A 21,499-nucleotide genomic window follows, 5' to 3' on the forward strand; every position below is an offset into this window, starting at 1 on the left:
GTCTCTGTGTGTGTGTCTCTGTGTGTGTGTCTCTGTGTGCGCGTCTCTGTGTGTGCGCGTGTCTCTGTGTGTGCGCGTGTCTCTGTGTGTGCGTGTCTCTGTGTGTGCGTGTCTCTGTGTGTGTCTCTCTGTGTGTGTGTCTCTGTGTGCGCGTCTCTGTGTGTGCGCGTGTCTCTGTGTTCAGACTGACCTCCAGCTCGATCTCACATCTGTTGATGGCATCCGTGGACAGGTTGAGTTTCTCGAGCTCGCCCTAAACACAGGGAACACATTCAAAGTGAGGCAGAAAGTAAAAAGCCCTAAACTCTAGTTCATCTTACAACTACAGACATCCTGGCTTCTTGGCCCAGCAGTTGCTTTACATGTTGGGAACAGCACAAATAAAAATAAAAAAGATTTTCTGACATGTATTGTGATTTAAAATTTAAAATCAGACTTCAGTTCAGAGCACACTATAAGATAATGTGCTGTTATGTTATTTTGATATTTGTTCTTTGAAGAGGACAGTCATTTTGACACTTAAAAGTTGAGACGGTTAAAATAGCAACACAGATTGCAATGAATTGTGCAGCCTAAGACATTATTCACAAACATCATCGAAATGTTAGTTAATTAGATGATCCAAATTTAATTTGAAATGTGAAGGTTGTACAATGTCATAACATTCATGTCAATGCCTGCTGGAGTTAATCTTTTGATGATGTCAGATACTTCAGGTCATTTGGAAAAATAAACATGTTTTTATGTTCCACAAGTGGCACCTTGAGATAAGCTTCAGATAAGAGTGTTCTGCTAGTAACAAGGCTGTACACCGAGTAGACCAGAGTAGTCAGACTACTCTCTTTGGTGCACTGCCGTGTCCTTCAGCATCAGTCTGAGTGGAGTTCACAGTTTGACTGCAGGCATGAATTTTAAAGCATGATGCATTAATTTAAGAGTTTCAGAACGTATTTTGCTCCATCTTTGAATGAAAATGAACACAAACGAAGTCACACGCTGCACTGCACTTTGTCACTTTGTCACACATTAAGTCCTAGTGTCATTGGTCCTGGGTCTTTCGGTCAAATCCCCTTAAAACAGAAGCAAACCGGACCTGTATTCTGGGGTCCACCTCCTCGTCCTCGTACTCCGCCTCGTCCTCGGAGCGCTGTCCCCGGTCTGAGGGCTCCATGCTCGGCGTCTGCGCAAGGACAGACATGATCGTGAACAAAGACGCACGCACAATGAGCCTCGGTCACGGCTCTGCACGGCTCTACCGGGGCGGCGGTGGTCTACGTGCGGTCTGCGGTCTGCTGCACCACGGCCGCGTCCTCCGCCGTCATGGGCAGTGCGTGTGGTCCCGGAACGCAGCTGTGCAAAGCCCGCTCTGCCCTCCTCCAGACCCGGCACCTCCGCACTGAGCAGCAGCAGACACAGCCGGGTGAAGAGCGCATCACACGGACTGGAGAAGGTGAAGGGAACGCCTCCTGGTCTGAGAGAGGAGGGGAAAGGGAGAACAGCGTCACCACGCGGACCAACCGGGTACAGCCTGTAACAAGCTATTCAATTACTGTAAATGATATGTGACAACATTGTCGTAGTGTCAGCCCTCCAAGCATACTTTTCATTGTTTTAGTTGAAAATAAAAGGTAATTTTCAAGCAGTGGAAAGTACAGGAAAGAGGTACATTCCTAAAAATGTACTGAATTACAAGTACTACTGCCAAGTGTGTACTTTGTTAGTTTAAAAAACAATCTGCATATTCCCCGAGAGCAGGCGATGCAGTTTCATGTGTTTGTTGAAGCAGAAAGATTTTTAAATTCAATTCTGCAGTTGTCCTTATTGTAGTCATACCTAAAATAGCAATATTATTTTATCATATACTTATATTTATTAGTATACTTGATATATTTTGCCAAAACATTCTATTCATGTGTGTCACCTCTGAAATGGAATGGACCACCCAGGGGCCACCCCTCAGGAGGGGGCAGAATATTGGGGGTAAATAACACGCCATATTAGAGAATGTTTATTGATCTATGATGGATCGATGATGGATCGATGATGGATCGATGATGGATCGGTTAGAGTTGGCTGGGTAGAGACTCAGGATTGGGGTTCCGTCTCAGGTCAGCCCAGCCGATTCAGAACCCTCAAAGATGATTTCAAATGAGCAAAGATGATCTGGATGGAGAAAGGATTTGACGAACTGCAGATAGTAATAAGTCACAATGGACGATGGATGAGGGAGAGCTGAAGATTGAGATTGAGAATGAGTGCAATGAAAGATAGATGAGAGGGTAGTCTGATTTAAGATGGATGCTGAAAATCGAAGAGGAATGGGACGGTCGTTGAAGTTCAGTGCTGAGCGTCAGATTTCGGGACAGGGAATCGTGAGAAGGAGTTGGCCGATTATGGTGACTTGAGTATAAGTAATTCGGGTGACAGATTGATAGAGGAGAGTCGTTTAAGAGTCTAGAGAACTACGAGGTACGGCATAATAGAATATCTCTTACTGATCTACTAAAGCGGTGTTGTCGAATGAGGTCTGGAACGATAGGGGGGGGTATAGTTTCAAACAGACATGGAGAATTCGTTAGAGTAGACAGAAGCGAGCTGCCTTCCCTTGAAAGCCTCGGACCGAGTGAAGGAATCATGTCAGTGAGGAGTTCGATGGTCGCTTGAAAATAGTTTAACGCTGGAGTCTGCCACTTCTGTGTGTTGACTTGAGAGGTGCAGAAAAGTCACTTATCATAGGGACAGATTTTTGGTCTGAAAGGTGCAACGTTTCGGCCGTGTGGCCTTCTTCTGGTAAATGGTGGTATATTTGTGAGGAGCCAATAGGGATAGACAGGGATTCTCTGACTAAATGTAACTGCGTCCACTTGCAGTGTGTCAGGATATTAGACTATTTAACGTTCCTGTCTCCCATGGGTACTGCAGTTGATCTGTCTCCATTAGGACGTGGGCTGGACAGAATACTGCAGTGTCCTCTGGGTGTCCTAAGTCCTCCTCACTGACCTGTGGGTGATTTATAACCATGTGAAATGTGTATTTGGAAAGAAATGTGCGTGAGAAATGAGAGCTGTTCTACACAATTTAAAAGCCGCTTGTTACAATGCTGTGTCTCTTTCCTTGACTAAAGGGGAATAGATGAGTGTAATTTTATTTGTATTTATTTAACCTTTATTTAACCAGGCGAGTTCCAAAGACATTATTATTATTTGTTTTATCTGTGTACTGGGGTGGTGTCGAGCGCCACTGCATTTTATCCAATCAGCTGTAAGGGGCGCACTGCGGGGTCTATGGCAGGGGTGGGCAAACTACGGCCCGCGGGCCACATGTGGTAATTAATAAGTAAGTAATTGCCCAACCGTGGTCTACGGTGTGGCTGGTCGGGGGTGTCTGGGTCTCCAGGTAGGTGAGCTGTCACAGCCCCACTGAATAATGACCTCTGTTGTTGGGCGAAAATGTAATGTATTTTGTGTAATGTGTTTGTACCTATATTTAGAGTTCCAACGGCGCTGCCGCCTCCCCTTTTTCTGAGGACCGTGTTACGGACAATCACTGCTGTTTAGACTGTCACTGTGGCTGCAGGTCGGCTGCAGTTGAAGAAACTCACTCTGGACAAAAGGAAAATCTGATCGGAAGATGACGGAAAAAGTGACAAACTCTCTAAAGTGAAACGAAAGCCCAAACTTTGAACAGGGTTGAACGAGACTGCATGATCTGAGCCATTTTCGGGGAAAGTCCTTGAAAAGGTTGTTTACCAACAGCTCACAGATTTCCTCTTAATAAACAACTCATTTGATGTTTTTCAGTCAGGTTTTAGACCTCATCACAGCACTGAGACTGCTCTTGTCAAGGTGACAAATGACATCCGCCTGAACACTGACATGGGCAAAGCCTCAGTCTTAATTCTGTTAGATCTGAGTGCTGCTTTTGACACCGTCGATCATGGGACCCTCTTACAGAGACTAGAGGACTGGGTGGGCATCACTGGCACTGCCCTAAACTGGTTAAGGTCCTGTCTGGAAGACAGGAAGTACTTTGTTGAAATTGGTAGCTGTGTCTCAGACCACATGACCCTGACCTGTGGAGTGCCCCAAGGGTCAGTCCTGGGTCCCCTTCTGTTCCACCTCTACATGCTGCCGTTAGGTCAGTTGATACGCAGTGAAAATGTGTCCTATCACAATTATGCAGACGACACTCAGATCTATGTTTCACTGTCGGCAGGTGAATATGGACCAGTGGATTCACTCTGTCACTGCATCCAACAGATCAGTGTGTGGATGCAAAACAACTTTCTCCAGCTGAACTCAGACAAGACTGAAATAATTGTTTTTGTCCCACAGAAACAAAGAGAAAGTGTTAGCGGTCACCTCCAGAGTCTCGCTCTAAAACCTACAAACCAAGTTAGAAATCTGGGGGTAATAATGGACTCAGACTTGAACTTTAATAGCCACGTCAAATCAATAACATCAGCAGCTTTTTACCATCTAAAAAACATTGCCAAAATCAAAAATATAGTGTCAAAACCAGATTTGGAGAGACTTATCCATGCGTTTGTCTCCAGTAGATTAGACTACTGTAACGGCCTGCTCACTGGCCTCTCCAAACGAGCTGTAAAACAGCTGCAGTACATCCAGAACGCTGCTGCTCGGGTCCTGACTAGAACCAGGAAGTACCATCACATTAGTCCTGTTCTCAGGTCTCTGCACTGGCTCCCTGTGGCTCAGAGAATAGACTTTAAAGCAGCTCTGCTTGTGTACAAGTCTCTCCATGGCCTAGCACCAAAGTACATCTTGGGCATGTTAGTGCCATATGAACCATCTCGGACTCTGAGGACCTCAGGGACCGGCCTCCTGCTGGTGCCAGAGTCAGGACTAAACATGGGGAATCTGCATTTCAGTTTTATGCAGCTAAAATCTGGAACAGTCTTCCTGAAGATGTGAGACAGGCTTCTACTCTGACAATGTTCAAATCTAAGCTAAAAACAGTTTTGTTTAGCTGTGCATGAGACTGAAAGGATTTTTATTTGCACTCTTCTCTTTTATGTGATTTCATTGGTTTAGACAATCAGTTGGACTGATTTAAAAAGGAGTTGGACTCCGAAAACACGTCACCCTTTGTGGCTAGGTGTTTTTTTTTTTTTTTTTTTTTTTTAATTTAGTTAATTTTATCGTATTTCTGTTTCTGTAATTTCTTTGTGATTTTAATGCATTTTTCCTGCTGTGTGAAGCACTTTGAATTGCCTTGTGTATGAAATGTGCTCTACAAATAAACTTGCCTTGCCTTGCCTTGCCTTACTTTAATAAAAAATACACATTAACTTGCAAATCCTTTCTATTTCCGACACAAACCTCTCATTATTTCAGCTTGCGTTTTTTGTTTGTTTTTTTGCTAATAAACCCTGTTGTTGCGTCATTCGCCATATTCAAACAATAGTCCTTCTGATTGAGTGTAGTTCTCTGTGTTTCTTATGAGTTTCTTCTGAGACACCGCCTCACTTCACTGTCCCCCTCCTCAAACGGCCTCTTGATGTGTTGATGACCTCTTTCTTTAAGGAATTTTAAAATAACAGAAATGTACATGTTCTTAATATGGTTTAGACCATATTCACATTATTATTATATTTTATTCCTACTAGTTATACTGTCTTCCATATATAAGATATAGTCAGTGTAACATAAATTCAAAGCAGTAGAAATGTTATAAATGTGTTTATTTTAAAGAAAACCTTCAATATACAATTAAAATCAGGTCTAGTTACAGAATCAATGAAATCAGAAATCAGCTGTTTAGTCATTACTTCCCACTCTAGCATATCAGCAGAATCAGACTGCTACTTCTGCTGCTTCAAAATGTTAAGCAAAAACGTTTCTTAATAGACTTAATTGCATAAAACAATGAATCACGAATAATAGTGAATTAATGATAATCAATAATAATCATATTATCTTACTTTTGTTTAATTTGTGTTTATTCTTAAATGGGTTAAGGTTAGGATTAGGAACAGGTCAAATGGTTAAGGTTATGGACATGGGTTAGGTCTAGGAACAGTATCAGGATTATGAACAAGCAGAAAACATGCAAGTACAGGGCACATTTCATGGTTCAGTAACACAAAGACTATAATGTAGTATAGATAAAGCTAGATATCTAGATATATCACTAAAAACATGTTCTACAGGGTTCCCTCCTGCAGGTGGGAGCCACATGGTGGTCGTGTGCCAGCCTCAGCCTCTTACACTGCTCTTCTGCTTTCATCTCATGGACGTTCAAAGCCCGGGACATGAAAACGCTGTGTCAGATCCCAGAGAGTTGCTGCTGTGACAGACCAAAGTGACTGAGTCTTTCCACTGAGGTTTACCAGCAGTGAGGACACTTCTTAGAGCTTTGTCACTCAGAGGCTCACTGCTGATGGAGATGTTTGAAGAGACTACTGGAACAAAATGCAAAATCAAAGCCACATACACTGTACATCCAGCTCAGTGAGGGTGGATTTGTCAGTCCCAAGTTCATTCTGAGCCTCACAGAAAACAGCAGTAATTTCTCTAGAGGCTTTCATGATTAAAACCAATGTGTTTCCAATCCGAGTGAGAGTTTGTCCATCAGCTTTACACTGTGTCCCCTACAGTCTCCCCTAAAGACGTGAGGGTGCATGTGCAGACGTTGTCGGTGCATGAGGGGGGCAGCGCTCTGGTGTCCTGCTCCTGTAAGGCCGACCCTCCCGCCTCAGAGTACCACTGGTCCTACGTCCAGCATGGCCTCTCTGTCCACCTGCACCAGAAGACCCACACAGTCCGTCTCCACAACGTCACCAGGGACACGAGGGTCCGCTGCTCCGCGCTCAACCTGATTGGACAAGGAGAGTCCCCGCCCCTGCTGCTCAACGTACAATGTACAGTCCTTTGTCCTTTAACACTTTAGCAATGATAATAATGACATTAAGGCTGATTTGATTTCCCCCCCTGAAATATTATCGTGTTTTTAACCTCTTAAAATGTATTCCTTTTTGTCAACAAACTTTTTTTTTGTCCACAATCTGATAAAAGAAAACTATTATGCGGAAAAGAAAGTTATAACCCAGGTATTATCCAGTCAAATAGACTTTGCAGCAGTAGGTTTCAGTTATTTTTGTGATCAAACACACTGGACTGAAATGTTTTTTCATTGAAATGGGATAAACAGGGCATTTGATGGCCCTAAACAAGATTTTGGTTGTGGGCCACCAAATGACAAACACTGTCATTAAATATATGGACAAAACAATGGAACGCATTGTAATAAAATAAAAGACTTGAGATGCTATCTAAATGCAAAATTATGATTAAGAAATGAGAGGTGGCCTGGGGTGAAAAAGTGACTCAGAGTCTCTAGCGGAGCAGAATCAATCAGCATTTACAAGTTGGTTATTTAAGATGAGACATATAAAGGGGGCTTGGAGTTCTCCTTTGTTGTCATTTCCTTGTAATGCTCTAATGCTCTTTAGTTTTCTGTGAATTAGTTCGATTTAGAACTTTCCACTATTCATCTTTCTATACCTTTTTCTTTTCTTTTTTTTTTCAAACTTTAATTATTGCTTTTTTCAAATATAAGAACATCACACAGAAGTACAGCAGTAAAAATGTCAAGCTTGCTGTGAATGACACAAAAATCCCAGGAGTTGTCCATGACCATTCACTAAATCCTCTGCCATACGTTTAAAATGTATTAACAACACTAATAAAGCAAACATCAAAACAACAAGACAATTAAAAAGCAACAACAAAAAATAAAATAACAAACGTGCTTGGTTACAGAACTTCCAGATAGAATAAGAAAGTTGTCCGCATTAATATCCTATTACAGTAAAATATGCATAGTTAGGGGGGCCACTAAAGGTTCAAATGTTCTAGAATGGGTTTCCATACATTGTAAATCTTTTGAGGGTTACCAGACACCTCATACCTCAACTTCTCAATATGGAGAATTCCAATGAAATCCCTGAGCCAGGATTCAAATTGCGGTGGAGAATCAGATTTCCACAATTTTAGAATGCATCTTTTAGCTGGTATTACCAAACCATATGTCACTGCTGCAGAAGCATTCTCACCTATCTTCTCCAAGGTACTGGAGAAACCAAGAAGAGCTGTTTCGGGGTCTGGGTCAATAGTAACTTTAAGTGCACGGGATTACCATTGAAATATGGAACACCAAAAGCCTTTGAGCTTTGGACACAACCAGAATTGGTGGGCAAGCGAACCAGGAGTCGACTTACACCTATCACAAAGAGGTGACGAAGAGGAAAAATTCTATTTAATTTAACTTTTGAGTAATGCAACCTGTGAATGACCTTGAATTGTATTAACTGGAGTCTGGCATTGATAGAGCAATGATGAATACCATTCAGGGCTCATTGCCATATGTCGTCTTTGATTGAGATGTTAAGATCCTCTTCCCATTTTTGTTTGATATTCATAGCGGGTTGAGCAATATTAAGCGAAAAATGTTTCACCAATACTGAGATCAGATTCTTTGCCTCTGGAGAGCCTAATAATATCTTAAAGGTGGTATGGACGATTTTTTTCAGCAAATTTTTTATCATATTTCCTCGTGGCGTGGATAAATCATTAGTCCTGCCACGTATCAATCATAAAACGCACCTACCGCTCACCTGCAGCCGCGTCAGGCTCGTCCCCACGTTTCCGTGTGCCTAAGCGCATGGATCTATCATAATATAGTTCCCTCAGTGTACGGGGCAAAATGAAGACGGAGAAAGACAGTTCGAGCTGACGCGGAAGTGGACAGAAATCTACGGGAGACGAGAGATGCAATGCGATCCGTCGCGCTGATAAACAAACGCACGTGTGTGTTGTATCAGTCCACACGGGGGAGTGCGCATGCGCACTTCCGCGTTCTATTTTGCCAGAGACATAATACAAAAAGCTGTGTCATCGAGTAAATATGGTTGGAGCTTCCAGGCTGAGTCTCGTAGGTTAAAGTCAAAAACAACACTGGTGGGAGCGTGATCTGAAATAAGAATGTTATGATATTTACTGTCAATCACATTTGGCAAAAGTTTAGAGTCTAATAGAAAAAAATCAATTCTTGAGTACGACTTGTGTAATTTAGAAAAAAAAGAATAATCTCTATCGGTCGGGTGTTGCAAGCGCCAGATATCCACCAAATTAGTAGAAGGAATAAGATTTTTCAAAGTAACTGTAGCGTTAGATGGGGCAGACTGTTTTTTAGAGGACCTGTCCAAATGCCAATCCAAAACTAAATTGAACTCTCCGGCAATAATTAAGGTAGTACTCACAAAGTCAGGTAGTTGGTTGAAAATTTTACGAAAAAAGCCTGCATCGTCTACATTCGGGCCATAGATGTTAACCAGTGTTATATACATAGAGTATAGCCTGCCAATTACAATCAAAAATCTTCCATTGGTGTCACTGATAGTCTTAATATGATCGAAAGGAATGTTCTTTTTAACGATAATGGCTACTCCTCGTGCCTTACTTGAAAATGTAGATTGAAATATTTTTCCTGCCCAATTACATTTTAAACGGGCTTGTTCCGATGGTCTAATGTGCGTTTCTTGTAGAAAAGAAACCTCAGGGGACAAGGATTTCAAATGAGCAAACACTTTGGCCCGTTTAATATGATGACCCATGCCCCTTACATTCCAGCTAACCATAGTGACCCCTCTGCTCTTATTACCAACTGTTGTCAGGATAAAAAACTGTTAACAGCATTCTCTGAGAAGACAACTTAAATACCCCAAGCACACACATGTAAGAAAAAGCAACAATACAAAACACATAGCATTTCTCCCTCCGTTCCCACTTCCCAAAACAAAGTGGAAGGAACACCCACCCAAACATACTCCTTGAGGGGGATCTCAAACAGAACTTTACCTGCTAAGCTGTTAGAACACTAATTACCACTAACTATCCAGTGGCCCCTCCCATAAACTTTAAAACAATACTGTAATAAACGATCTTAAATTTTAAATAAAAAAAAAACACACCAACATGATGCTTTCCAGTCGACACTAGCCACTCAGGCAGTAGTAATAATGATAAAAAAAATATATAATAAAACAGGAGCCTCCTGATGAAGGATATACCAGGGTTTATTAAACGTTTAAACCGACTACTGGAGTGTCAAAGAAACAGTTTTGACATGAAAGAATGGATGAAAAACCAGGCTGTGCGTGGAGGGTCTGGGTCTGCAGTGAGCAGTGCGGCAACTGCATCACGGAAAACCTAATAGTCATATTTTCTACAATGTAGTTCTGTACTTCAGCCGCTGCCTCCTCTTAAACTCCACCAATGGCAAAACTGCACATGTTAAACTGTCTTTTTCAGGAGAATTGTTGAATACAAAACATACAACAAACAGTACAAGAATATCAAGCTAAAATGTTGATGAAACCAAATAATAAAAACACATACAATATGCAATACAATCATACAAATCAAGAGCACTGGCATTGTGGGTGGTCTTTAACAAGTGCTTTGAAATGATTAAAATGAATAAGATTATATAAATAGTCTCTTTTGTTCTACATGGAGCAAAGTTGCTGAAGGCCTTTTTTCTTGATTCAATGTTGACTCGGTGCAACTGTAATATAAAGCTGTCCTGAGATTTCAATCTGAGAATTCTGGATCTGATATTCAGTAAACATGTTCAATAATCAGGCAAACTACCAATGAGAGGCAGTGCTGTTCTCTGTCATGAGCCAGTCTCATTCCTGAAGATCAAATCCTACATAAAGTCTGATGTTAAGGACAGATCTCATATTTATGGAAAGCCAATGTGATCACACTTGGGAGCGGCGTATCGTGGCGTATTTTACGGCACATTTACAAAATAAAGCGGCGCTTTTTAACGCCGTGCGCCGTAAACGAGGGCCGTAATTTACGCCAGACTGCGCTCGGCGTTCTCTTATTTTACTATTATTTTACTTATTTTATTGTAACATTATAATGAGATGACCATGATTCCCTTTTTTAAGTAAGACTCTCCCTTCTCCAGCCAATCAGCGCAAAGAAGACAAGACATCGGCAACATCTTTCACTGATGGTGTTTTACTACTACAAGATGCTTCCAGGACACAGCCACAGCTCTGAGTAAGGTGAATGACCACAGTCAGCATGAATCTGTTTGGTTTGTAGTGTTGTTAGCACAATGCTACTAGATGCTATTAGCATGTTACAGAAGACCTGCAGGTGCAGTGTTTACTACTGTCATGTACAACATGGAGCTGGACAGCTGTAAGTCACGTGTTAGGGTAAGGTGAAAACCTGGGGAAGCTTTGAGTGTTTTAATTGTGATATTCAAAGATGAGAAACGCCACATTTTGTTAGACTGTGTGGAAGCGATAATGGATCTGATCAGGGACATTTGGACTGAGACACATTTTATTGATCCACAACTTGGACACAGTAGCTCACACATTGCAATATAATAACTATTCAAAGACCAAAACGTGGATAGAAAGAATATAATTCATACATGTTAAAATGTAAAGATCTGTATTTGCACAAGTTGACAGAAATACAGTATAGTTAATCGAATGTACATCTATGCAGTATAAGCCAGGTGGTGGGGTGAAAACTATTTAAAGTAGTGCTAAAGAATCTATTGCTCTATAAAGGTCTCAAGTTAGTAGCAGTGTGTTGGACACAATATAAATATGTGTTTTTAAGACTCTTTGTCCACTCCGGAGGAGCAGCAGAGGCTGGTGTCCTGGTGCAGTAGAGCTGGACGTCGTAACAGATCAACCACTGTGACCCTGGGCTTCTTCTGCTTCCTCTGCACCATCACCAAGACCTCAAGTGGCAGCAGACCAACAGCTCCTTATTTCCTCCATCACTGTGTAGTCTCTGCCAGACACAGACTGCAGTGCATTGGGAATTCTGCTGAGAAGTGTGGTGACCTCTGACCTTATACGTATCACTATTGTGTATATACTACTGCACTCCACAGCTGTCCGTGTGAAACCTGAACAGCACAACTATCATCCCTGTTTCACTAGACACACTATACATTAGCCAAATCTTATGATGTCACCTCTACATACACTTGTCTGTTGTCAGTCCAGTATATTCAGTTAGCATGTTTGTTTGGAATATTGTGCTATGTGAAACCTGAACAGCACAACCACCATCCCTGTTTCACTAGACACACTGCAGGTCGGTGTAATCCGTCATTCGTCCAGGAGTGTTCCATGGCTGAAAAAGGTTCAGTTGTATCATCTGGACATTGAGAGGCCATTTAATATAGAGTTCCAATAAATATTATTATCAAGCTAATAAGCACGAAAACTAATAAAAATGCTTTATATTCTTCAAAGAAGGCTCTGATTGCTCGACGCCACTTCCTGGTTTTATACCTGAGCCAGGGCCGAGGGGACAACCAGCAGAATGTTGGTATGACACTGTCTTCGTCTGTAGGAGGCATGTTGTTCTGAGATGATGAAGGGCTTTTCATGTTGTCTGTATCGTTTTTGTTGTATGTATCGTTTGTATTGTATGTGTTCATATTTGTGTTGCCACTAATCTCAGACATATCAGCAAATTTGTCTGTTTGTCTGTGTTGAGACTTGAGTCTGTTGTTGCTTTTAATGGCGGTTGACAGCCAACTAGAAAGGTGCTTTTACTACTGTTGTTGTACGTCTTCAAAATATGTGTTTTACCCAACTTGACTACGTCTTCTTCTTCTTTGGTGTTTTATAATGGTTGGTATCCAAGTGTTACATTACCACCACCTACTGTAGTTATACGTCTTAGACTCTAGACTTTATTCTTTAGACTTTATTCCTCAGACTACCGAAACTACTGTTGTTGTTGTGTTTTTGTGTAATGGCGGTTGGCAGCTACAGCTACAGCTACAGCGCCACCTGCTGTAGATGTACGTCTTCTTCTTTGGCGTTTTATGGCGGTTGGTATCCAAGTGTTGCATTTCCACCACCTACTGTAGTTGTAAGTCTTCCGTAGTTTCTTTAGTTGTCTTCAAAGCATGTGTTCCACGTCACGCTGTCAACAAAAATAAAGAGGAGAGACGAGTTGGCCACTGTCCAGGGTGTACCCCGCCTAAGGCCCGAAGTCACTGGGATAGGCTCCAGTCACCCGCGACCCCGAAAGGGAACAAGCGGTAGAAGATGGATGGATGGAGAGAAGGTAGAAAGAGAGAAGGAAAGATAGAGAAGGAGAGAGAAAAAAAGAGCCTTAGAACTGTAACGTCACAATGGGCTTTGAAGTTGCTGTGACGTATAATGTGCATGATCGCCATGGTAACGTGTCATGTGATGCTGGAATGCGACAGGGAGACTTATTATTATTGTTATTATTATTTTGAATTGCTACTAAACAAGACAAAACTAGGACTAAACCAGGACAACACTCGGACTTAAACATTGAATAGAGGATTTTAGCCGATTTGAGAAATCAGCGACTGCATGTGCACCCCCCCACCCCCCTGTCCTTTCATGTGCACCCCCCCCACCCCCCTGTCCTTTCATGTGCACCCCCCCACCCCCCTGTCCTTTCCGAGAGGCCGCCTACCATCAAACCGCCCGTGTTTAGTCCGCCTTTAGTCCACGTTTAGCCCTGGTCTAGTCCACGTTTAGTCCTGGTCTAGTCTTGGTCTAGTCCTGGTTTAGTCTTGGTTTAGTCCTGATTTAGTCCTGGTCTAGTCCTGATCTAGTCCTGGTCTAGTCCTGGTCTAGTCTTGGTTTAGTCCTGGTTTAGTGCTGGTTTAGTCTTGGTTTTGTCCTGGCCTAGTCCTGGTCTAGTCCCTGGTCTAGTCTTGTTTTAGTCCTGATTTAGTGCTGGTTTAGTCCGTGTTTAGTCCTGGCCTAGTCCTGCTATAGTCCTGGTCTAGTCCTGGTCTAGTCTTGGTTTAGTCCTGGTTTAGTGCTGGTTTAGTGCTGGTTTAGTCTTGGTTTAGTCCTGGTTTAGTGCTGGTTTAGTGCTGGTTTAGTCTTGGTTTAGTCCTGATTTAGTCCTGGCCTAGTCCTGGTCTAGTCCTGGTCTAGTCCTGGTCTAGTCCTGGTCTAGTCCTGGTCTAGTCCCTGGTCTAGTTTTGGTTTAGTCCTGGTTTAGTTCTGTTAATGTTCAATATTCAGTATTATGAGTAATAAGTTTAGTTGGAGTAATCCCTCATTACTAACTCAAGGTCAGTAATGTCACTATATAAAGAAAATATGTTGTAATCTTTGTGCGAAACATCATTGGACAAATATTATGCAAAATAAAAAAGGTTTTTACAAAAAACAATATACCGTAACTTTGCCAGAAACTTGGGATACGCCAGATAAGAGTGAAATTCAAGACAGAGGGCCATGATTTTGCTAACCCTGGAGGTAGCGTAGCATAGCCGCCATATTGGATTCTGTAACTTCCGTCCCAATAACTTCCCTGTAAACTTCTTTTTTTTTTTTTTAATTGTCAAGAATAGGGGCGGGATAGAGACGTACAATTTTCATACGTGGCTTTTTGGTTTAAACTTTTGGAAATGGTGAGCAAATATGATTCGATTTGTTTAATAAGAACAGGGGGAAAAAGAATACTGATGATGAAAATGTACTTTTATGAAAACAGAATTTGCCAAATATAAGAATTTAATTAATTGCCATTTTCTTACTATAGTCCACCTTTGTGTCATGAAAACCAAAAATTATATGTTCAAATTTGAATCTAAAGTTGGATTCAATGTGACGTATAAACAGTCTTTCCAAAAGGTTTAAAAAATAGTGCAATTCCAAAATTGTTTCAGGGTATTTTTTACAAAAAGTGCAGTTGGGGTCAATTGTTTGATATATCTTAGCATAAATTGATTAGTGGGGTAAATTCTATGGATTAATTTGAAGAGACATCTTTCATCTTATTGTTTACAAAAAAAACGTTGATTCAAAGTCCATACTTTTTTCCATATAATGTCCGGGACAAAGTTTCTCCAGTCAAAAATAGCGGCGGGCACAGAGACAACATCTTGTTGAAATAAAGCACGTATTCTTCTGTTGTTCTTACGGATCGGTGTAAAACATGCTTTTCCGACAGCGATGTCGGTCACAAACAGTGGTCTTAAATAGTTGACAACATTTATGTCTTTGGTCACAGCATCAAATACAATGGTATATTCTTTAGCAGTCACAGCGAGACTTTATTTAAGATTGAACTCATTGTACCTCAGCAAATGTCCATTACTGTCAAAGAACTGACCCACCTGTGGGATTTTCTTGTCAAATCAATGAGGATAAAATAAGGACTTTTTATTGTATGAGATATATTTGTTATTCCAGATAAAGAAGTTATGAGGAGAACGTTCAGTCCTCCATTTTCATATGAGTTCATTATAACAGATTTCCTCAGATAATGGATACTATTTTTCTGGATTTAAGTGTCTGATTGTCCATATACAATGATGATGCAGAGTAAGTGAGTCGAGAAATACCCTCCGCCTTTGATAGTAACACTCTGCCCTTAAAACCCAAGTCTCGTTGGAGCCATAGATTAAAACGTTTTTTGGCCTTTTTGATTAATGGATTGAAGTCGTGTGGAATGGATTACTGTCGTGATCACATGCAATGGTATTTATGTATTTATTTATTTATTTTTATCTTTGTTATTTTCCCCCTCCATCCCTTGTTGGGTAATGGGAGGTTTTGTCTATGGGAGTTTATGTTTATAGGAGATCTTCTACTGATAGTGTTTTTCAAACTTCCTATAAATTATCTGTTCTTTTCTTCTGTATCTACCTCTGTATCTTCCTGCGTTGCATCAATGAAATCTCCCCATGTGGGACAATAGAGGAATATCTTATCTTATCTTAAGTTCGATGAACTTCTCTCCATTTAATTTTTTGAAATAATTATAAATATGTTATATTGTCTTTAACAGGAATGTCACAGATCCTAAAGTACAATTTTTGAGCGGGAGAAGCTCACATTTTCTAATATTGAGGTAAAGCCCTGAAACATTAGAAAAAGCCTTTCCAAGGTTTAAAGCAGAAGGGATTTGGCTGATGGTACTACTCTCAGAAAAAGAGTAGTATCTTCAGCTAATTGACTAATTAAAATGTCTTTGTCAAGAACAGATATACCTTTTAGTTGGTTTACAGATATGTAGGGTTTGGGTGGCTAACAGGAATAAATATGGCAAAATTGGGCAACCCTGCAGAATTCCTCTATCGATACTAAATCGAGGAGAAGTACCATTTTTTTAGCTTTACTGAACAATTTGCATTATTGTATAGCAATTTTATTGCATCGCAGAAGAAAGGGCCAAAACCAAATGTGTGAAGGCAGCAGAAAATGAAGTCATGATTAATAGAATCAAAGGCTTTATAAAAGTCTAAGAAGAGTATGAAACTTTCATCAGATATTAAATGTGAGTAATCTAATACATCAAGTACAAGCCGAATGTCATTTGAAATGTGTCTATTTTGCATGAATTCAGATTGGGTTTCGCCAATAATGGAGTCCAAAACAGATTTCGATCTCCGAGCAAACACTGAAATAAACATTTTGTAATCATTATTTAATAGACATATGGATATTTTAGGGTATATTTTTGGGGTTTTTGGAATTAGGGTGATCACCCCTTGATTTAATGTAGGAGGAAGTGTGCCTTGGCAAAAGCTTTCTACAAATACTTGTTAAGAAGGGCGCAATAAATTCACTAAACTGTTTATAAAATTCCCCCGTTAATCCATCTGAGCCAGGAGATTTATTGTTTTTTTAAATTTATCTACAGAAGTGAATATTTCAGTAACAGTAACAGGAGAATCAGTTTTTCAAACAGTTTTTCAAAAGGTTTCAAAACAGTTTCAAAACGGCTTAGGGTTTTCAGTTGTATTACTCATAGCATATAGCTTACTATAAAAAGAGCTAACACATTTGGCAATTATTGGAGGGTCAGAGTTTATTTGGCCATTTATGTTTAATTGTTGTAGTGTATTTGATTTGGCACGATGTTTTTCTAATTAAAAAAAATAGGAAGAGTTACTTTCTCCTTCTTCTAAGCATTTTAGCCGAGATCTTACAAAGGCACCTTCAGCTCGATTTTTGTAAAGATTGTTTAGTTTATTTTGTAAAGAGGCCAATTAAATTTTTGCCATCATCTGATTGATCTGCTGCACTTATTTTGGATATTATCATAATATCATTGATAATTTTATCCTCCTCAGCCCTCTTAGATTTATTTAAATCGGAACTACATTTTCTGAGACATTTTGCAATGGGTTAGGTTAGGGGAATGGTGGTTCCCAGTTTGTATTAAAACAATTTGCAATTTTGGCTTTATCAAAGTAATAAGAGACTGTTCAGGATCCAGTATACCTTCTTGTTTTGGAATGTATTTGGACATAATTTAATAGAGAGATGGATTGCTTTATGATCAGTGAGTGGAGAAGGGAGAATATCAATATTAATATCTTCTGTATCAAGACAATCAGACACCAGCCAGTAATCAACACGTGACTGCCTGGAACCACTATTGTTCCTCCAGGATCCGTGTGGATATTCACGCTGCTGCCCACTCTGATGCTGAACAGTGAAAGGCGAGACGAGCCTCTGAGCTGGAGGGACTGTGGGCTGGAGTGTCTGGGGCCTGGGTTTCACCGGTCAGGCCATCTCCGACCAGCAGAAGTGGAGATTCAAGAGCGACACCGAGAATGTCGTGAGTAGAGCTGGTGGCAAGGCCGTTCGGCCAAATCAGGCCTTCCAAGCAATTTAATCTGGCTCACAACCCATGGTCCAGGTAAAAAATGTGAATAAATTGGTTTAATTCTGGGTCTAGTTTTAATCTAGTTTAGACCTGGTTTGGTATTGGTTTAGTCCTAGTTTAATTCTGCTTCAGACCGGTTTTGATTCTGGGTTAATCCCGGTTCAGACCAGATTGGTACTAGTCTTGTCCTATTGTAATTCTGGTTCAGTCCTGGGGGGCATTTTGCAACGCAATGTTGATATAGCATTTTGTATATTATTTCTCACAAAAATGGATTCAGTTATTGATACAGTGTTGGGGATATTTTGTGCAACCCAAAATGTTGTTACAGTGGTGTGTCGTACACCTCCGGCCCAGAGGCCTTGGCCCTCCGGAAAACTCTGAATAGGCCTGGGTTAATTGATAATCATGATTATTCAGGTCACAACATAATCCTAAAAACTAAAACATAATAGGCTTTTAGAAGCAAAATGATGTGGTTTTAATTCAATCTATAATTCAAATTCATTTTTTTAATTCATTTTTATTCGGTCGGGACAGTGCAAATAAATGACCGGTTCTACTCATCTAATCTAATTATAGTACTTTTTTTGGGTCACATTTACTTTGTTTTGTCATTCAGAAAGTCCAATTATCGGTGTGTGAGTCCGTAATGATTGTGAATAATCGTTAAATCATGATGATTTTTCTCACAATAATTGTGACACTAAAACCCGACATTATGACATCCTTGGCTGTAAGTAATAAGACATCACACTGCAGCAGTATTATATTTATATGCAACAGTTGTGTCCTTAGATATTACTTTGTGCTTTGTTTCTCAAGCCGTGATGTGGAGCAGTAAGAGAAATGTTACTTTTAAAATTACAGGTGTGTCAAAATATAATGCTTTGGTTGATTTGAAAGAGGTTTTGAACTGGTGTATTTAAGGAAGTGTGTATTTAAATTTGGCACGTGCTTTGATATTCACACGCATGAGTTTGAAGCTCTTACCTCTGGGTTTGGGAAAGATCATTTGTGCAAAATCATTCATCTTACAAGAGAAAAGATGATCTGTACCTGCTGCTTTCCCTCTGAAGTGCCTGGGCAGCTGAACACAACTTGAATAAAAGGCATTACAGCTTATTAACTCGGTGCTGCGTTTCTAAGATATACAGTGCTCCCTTAATTTAATGCTTCTGATTATTGAACAAGTGGCGACTGAGGCAAAAACCGTCAAAATAGAGATTGACGAGCAAAAAAAAAACACTACGTGAGAAATGTAACACATTATACCCATTATATTGACAATTCCATAAAAGACACTGTGGAGAAATACAAAGAAAAGCTGCTGAGCATCAAACTGAAGAAATACAAACGCGACACCGAAGACTCTCCGAGCAATCAATCAAGCACTGGGACCAAACGGCACCGGTGGAATCCTCCGCACCTGCTCCGAGCACTTAATGGCACCTGAACGCACCGACACCTCAAACCTGGACAGCGACTTCCCTTTTGACAGCGATTCCAGTGGATCACCCAGCAACCCTCCTCCTTTTTTCAAGAGCGCAGGAAGCAGCGACCACCAAGAGGAAAACAAGGAGGGAGAAGCGCGCATCCCACAGGCCATGGACCCTAACAAATAAACTGCTTCAACATTCCACTGCTATTCTTCTAGGGCTTGAACTAGATGTTTCCCCAGGCCCATTATCACATCTGCTCTCCTCTACCTATAAACCTCCCAAACTGCATTAATACTTAGTTCATTCAATACAGCAGGCACCCCCAACTATTTTTGGTGAGATTCTGCAGTGGTCTGGCCTCTGGCTCTCTGCGTCGTCAGTGATGCAGAGAAAGCAGTATTTAAGCGTCGTTTTGTCCATGTTTGTGTGGTTCCTGCTAAACTACTTCAGCGGAGGGCCCCTGCTGGAGAAACAGGCCGCAAAGAAGTGTGGATCGGACCCGGCCTATCAGAACTATACGTCAAGAACACTCCCGTCCTCTGGCCCAAGATCTTTTAGAGAGTTGTGGCTTGTCATATTGAGGTCCAATAAAGGTTTATATTTCTAAACTAGTCTTGTTCTCAATGTGGTCAGTTATTAGAGGTAATTGCCAACTGGATCTTTCACAAGCTAATCAACAAATTGATTAAGATTGGTAAAAAATAGTCAAATTCTTTAAAAAATACCTGTTTCAGATTAATAGAAGTGGAAGGTCTGGAGTGTTCAATACTAGGGAAGGTAAAAGTTAATTTGTCATTGCATTAGACTGTTGTTGTTTTTTTTGGTTTACTTGTCTCAAAATTGCAAATTATTAGATTAAATGAAATTCAGAATGTCTAGAACAAAAACACTTCCTTGTTTGACCTCACAAACTTGTCAAATTCCCCTTTAAAAGACCAGTACACAAAAACTAACAAAGTTAAAGGAAAATTACATTAAATACAAATGGAAAAAAACTTCACACACAAAACATCACACATTTGGTCAAATCCGTCACAGATTTAAATCGGTTCAACTTCTGAGTGACATGAGTTGAAGCCGATTCACTGTTACAGACTGAGCAGGTCATTTTAGCACAAAGCACAAAATAGGATCTCAAAACTGACAATGATGTCAAGCCACGAGGATCAAAATGGAGAATGATGTTCAAAAGAAAAAATATAAACTTGACACACTTGTACAAATACAATTTGAGCTTGATGTCAATGTCCTATGTTAAATAAGTATGTTACACGGATGGCAATTTTCACTGTTCTTAAACAGCTTATTTTATTCTGAGAAAGGGTGATGTAATGTATTGTCAACTGCACAATCGCCTGTTATGTCCCTACTACTATCCGTACTTAAGGGGGTTACCGCTTGGGAATAAACTTATACACAATACAAGAATATTACAGCATTAATCCCTCATAAACTACAGAAGATTTGAGATCTAATCCAACAAACCTCATGAAAATCGATTAATGCTGAGTATGTTTTTAGCGGCTGTAATATTGCTTGTCTAGTCGAGGCATCTGCTCCCGGGGGGCCGTCGGGTCAGAAATATTTGCATGGCCTCATTCAAAATGCTTGTTGCTTGCCCTAACTGTATGAAAGGTTGTGAAAACACATGCCTAGGAAGTTAAGATCTATGACTGTTACCTCCTGAATTAATTAATATATAACTTGGAATATCAACATTTAATGAAACCCCTTCAATAACTTTTTGACATATTAGAAAATAATATGATGTGGTTAGATGCATGAATCCGTAACACTGACTGGCTCCGTGGTGGTTGTATACACACGGTGACAGCTCCCCTGCACAGCAGCAGCACTGACCACTGGTCAGCAGAGGTCAGAGGTCACAACTTTTTGGCTGAAATGTGTGGACACTTTTGCCTCAATGAGTCTTAAAACCTGAATATCTCCCTTGTTTTTTGGGGATATTTTGCTTATTTACTTACTTATCAATTGTAAATCTGGCACTTTTGAATTGTTTTCTGATATACCTATCCAAGTGAAGTGTCTCTGCTGTGACTTGAATAATGTGCAGTTGTGCACCATTCAGTTTGTCATGCGTTTCTATTGAGATTAAACAACACAGTTCAGTGCCTTTACTCATCACAAAGGACTGAGCTTGACTGTAGTTACTTCTACATGTATGAGACAAATGTGTATTTGTTATAAAGCCATTTCTGTTGAGCTTCTTTGTGACTGCCATTAAACGTACTCTAATGTTAGGAAACGTGCTAGTATTTGACTGCTTATCCGCTCTGATCATAGTGGTTTGTTACCACACAATACATTTGAAACAGGTGTTAATGCTTACACTGAGTC

General features: G+C 40.4%; 1 protein-coding gene across 1 annotated transcript in view; it reads right to left on the reverse strand.

The window, feature by feature from the left end:
* Positions 1 to 1,416, reverse strand: part of sh3bp5b (SH3-domain binding protein 5b (BTK-associated)) — a 33,396-nt gene extending 31,980 nt beyond the window's left edge. The window contains exons 1-2 of the mRNA XM_072460978.1: positions 1,094 to 1,416; positions 191 to 253 (exon numbers count right to left, since the gene is read on the reverse strand). Of these exons, the coding sequence (XP_072317079.1) occupies positions 191 to 253; positions 1,094 to 1,198 (168 nt within the window). The 5' untranslated portion in view covers positions 1,199 to 1,416. The remainder of the gene's footprint in view (positions 1 to 190; positions 254 to 1,093) is intronic.
* Positions 1,417 to 21,499: the final 20,083 nt, after the last annotated feature.

The sequence above is a fragment of the Eucyclogobius newberryi genome, unplaced genomic scaffold (genome assembly GCF_026437365.1).
Source record: "Eucyclogobius newberryi isolate DKJ021-1_F unplaced genomic scaffold, fEucNew1.0.hap1 SCAF_3, whole genome shotgun sequence".
Classification (NCBI taxonomy): domain Eukaryota; kingdom Metazoa; phylum Chordata; class Actinopteri; order Gobiiformes; family Gobiidae; genus Eucyclogobius; species Eucyclogobius newberryi.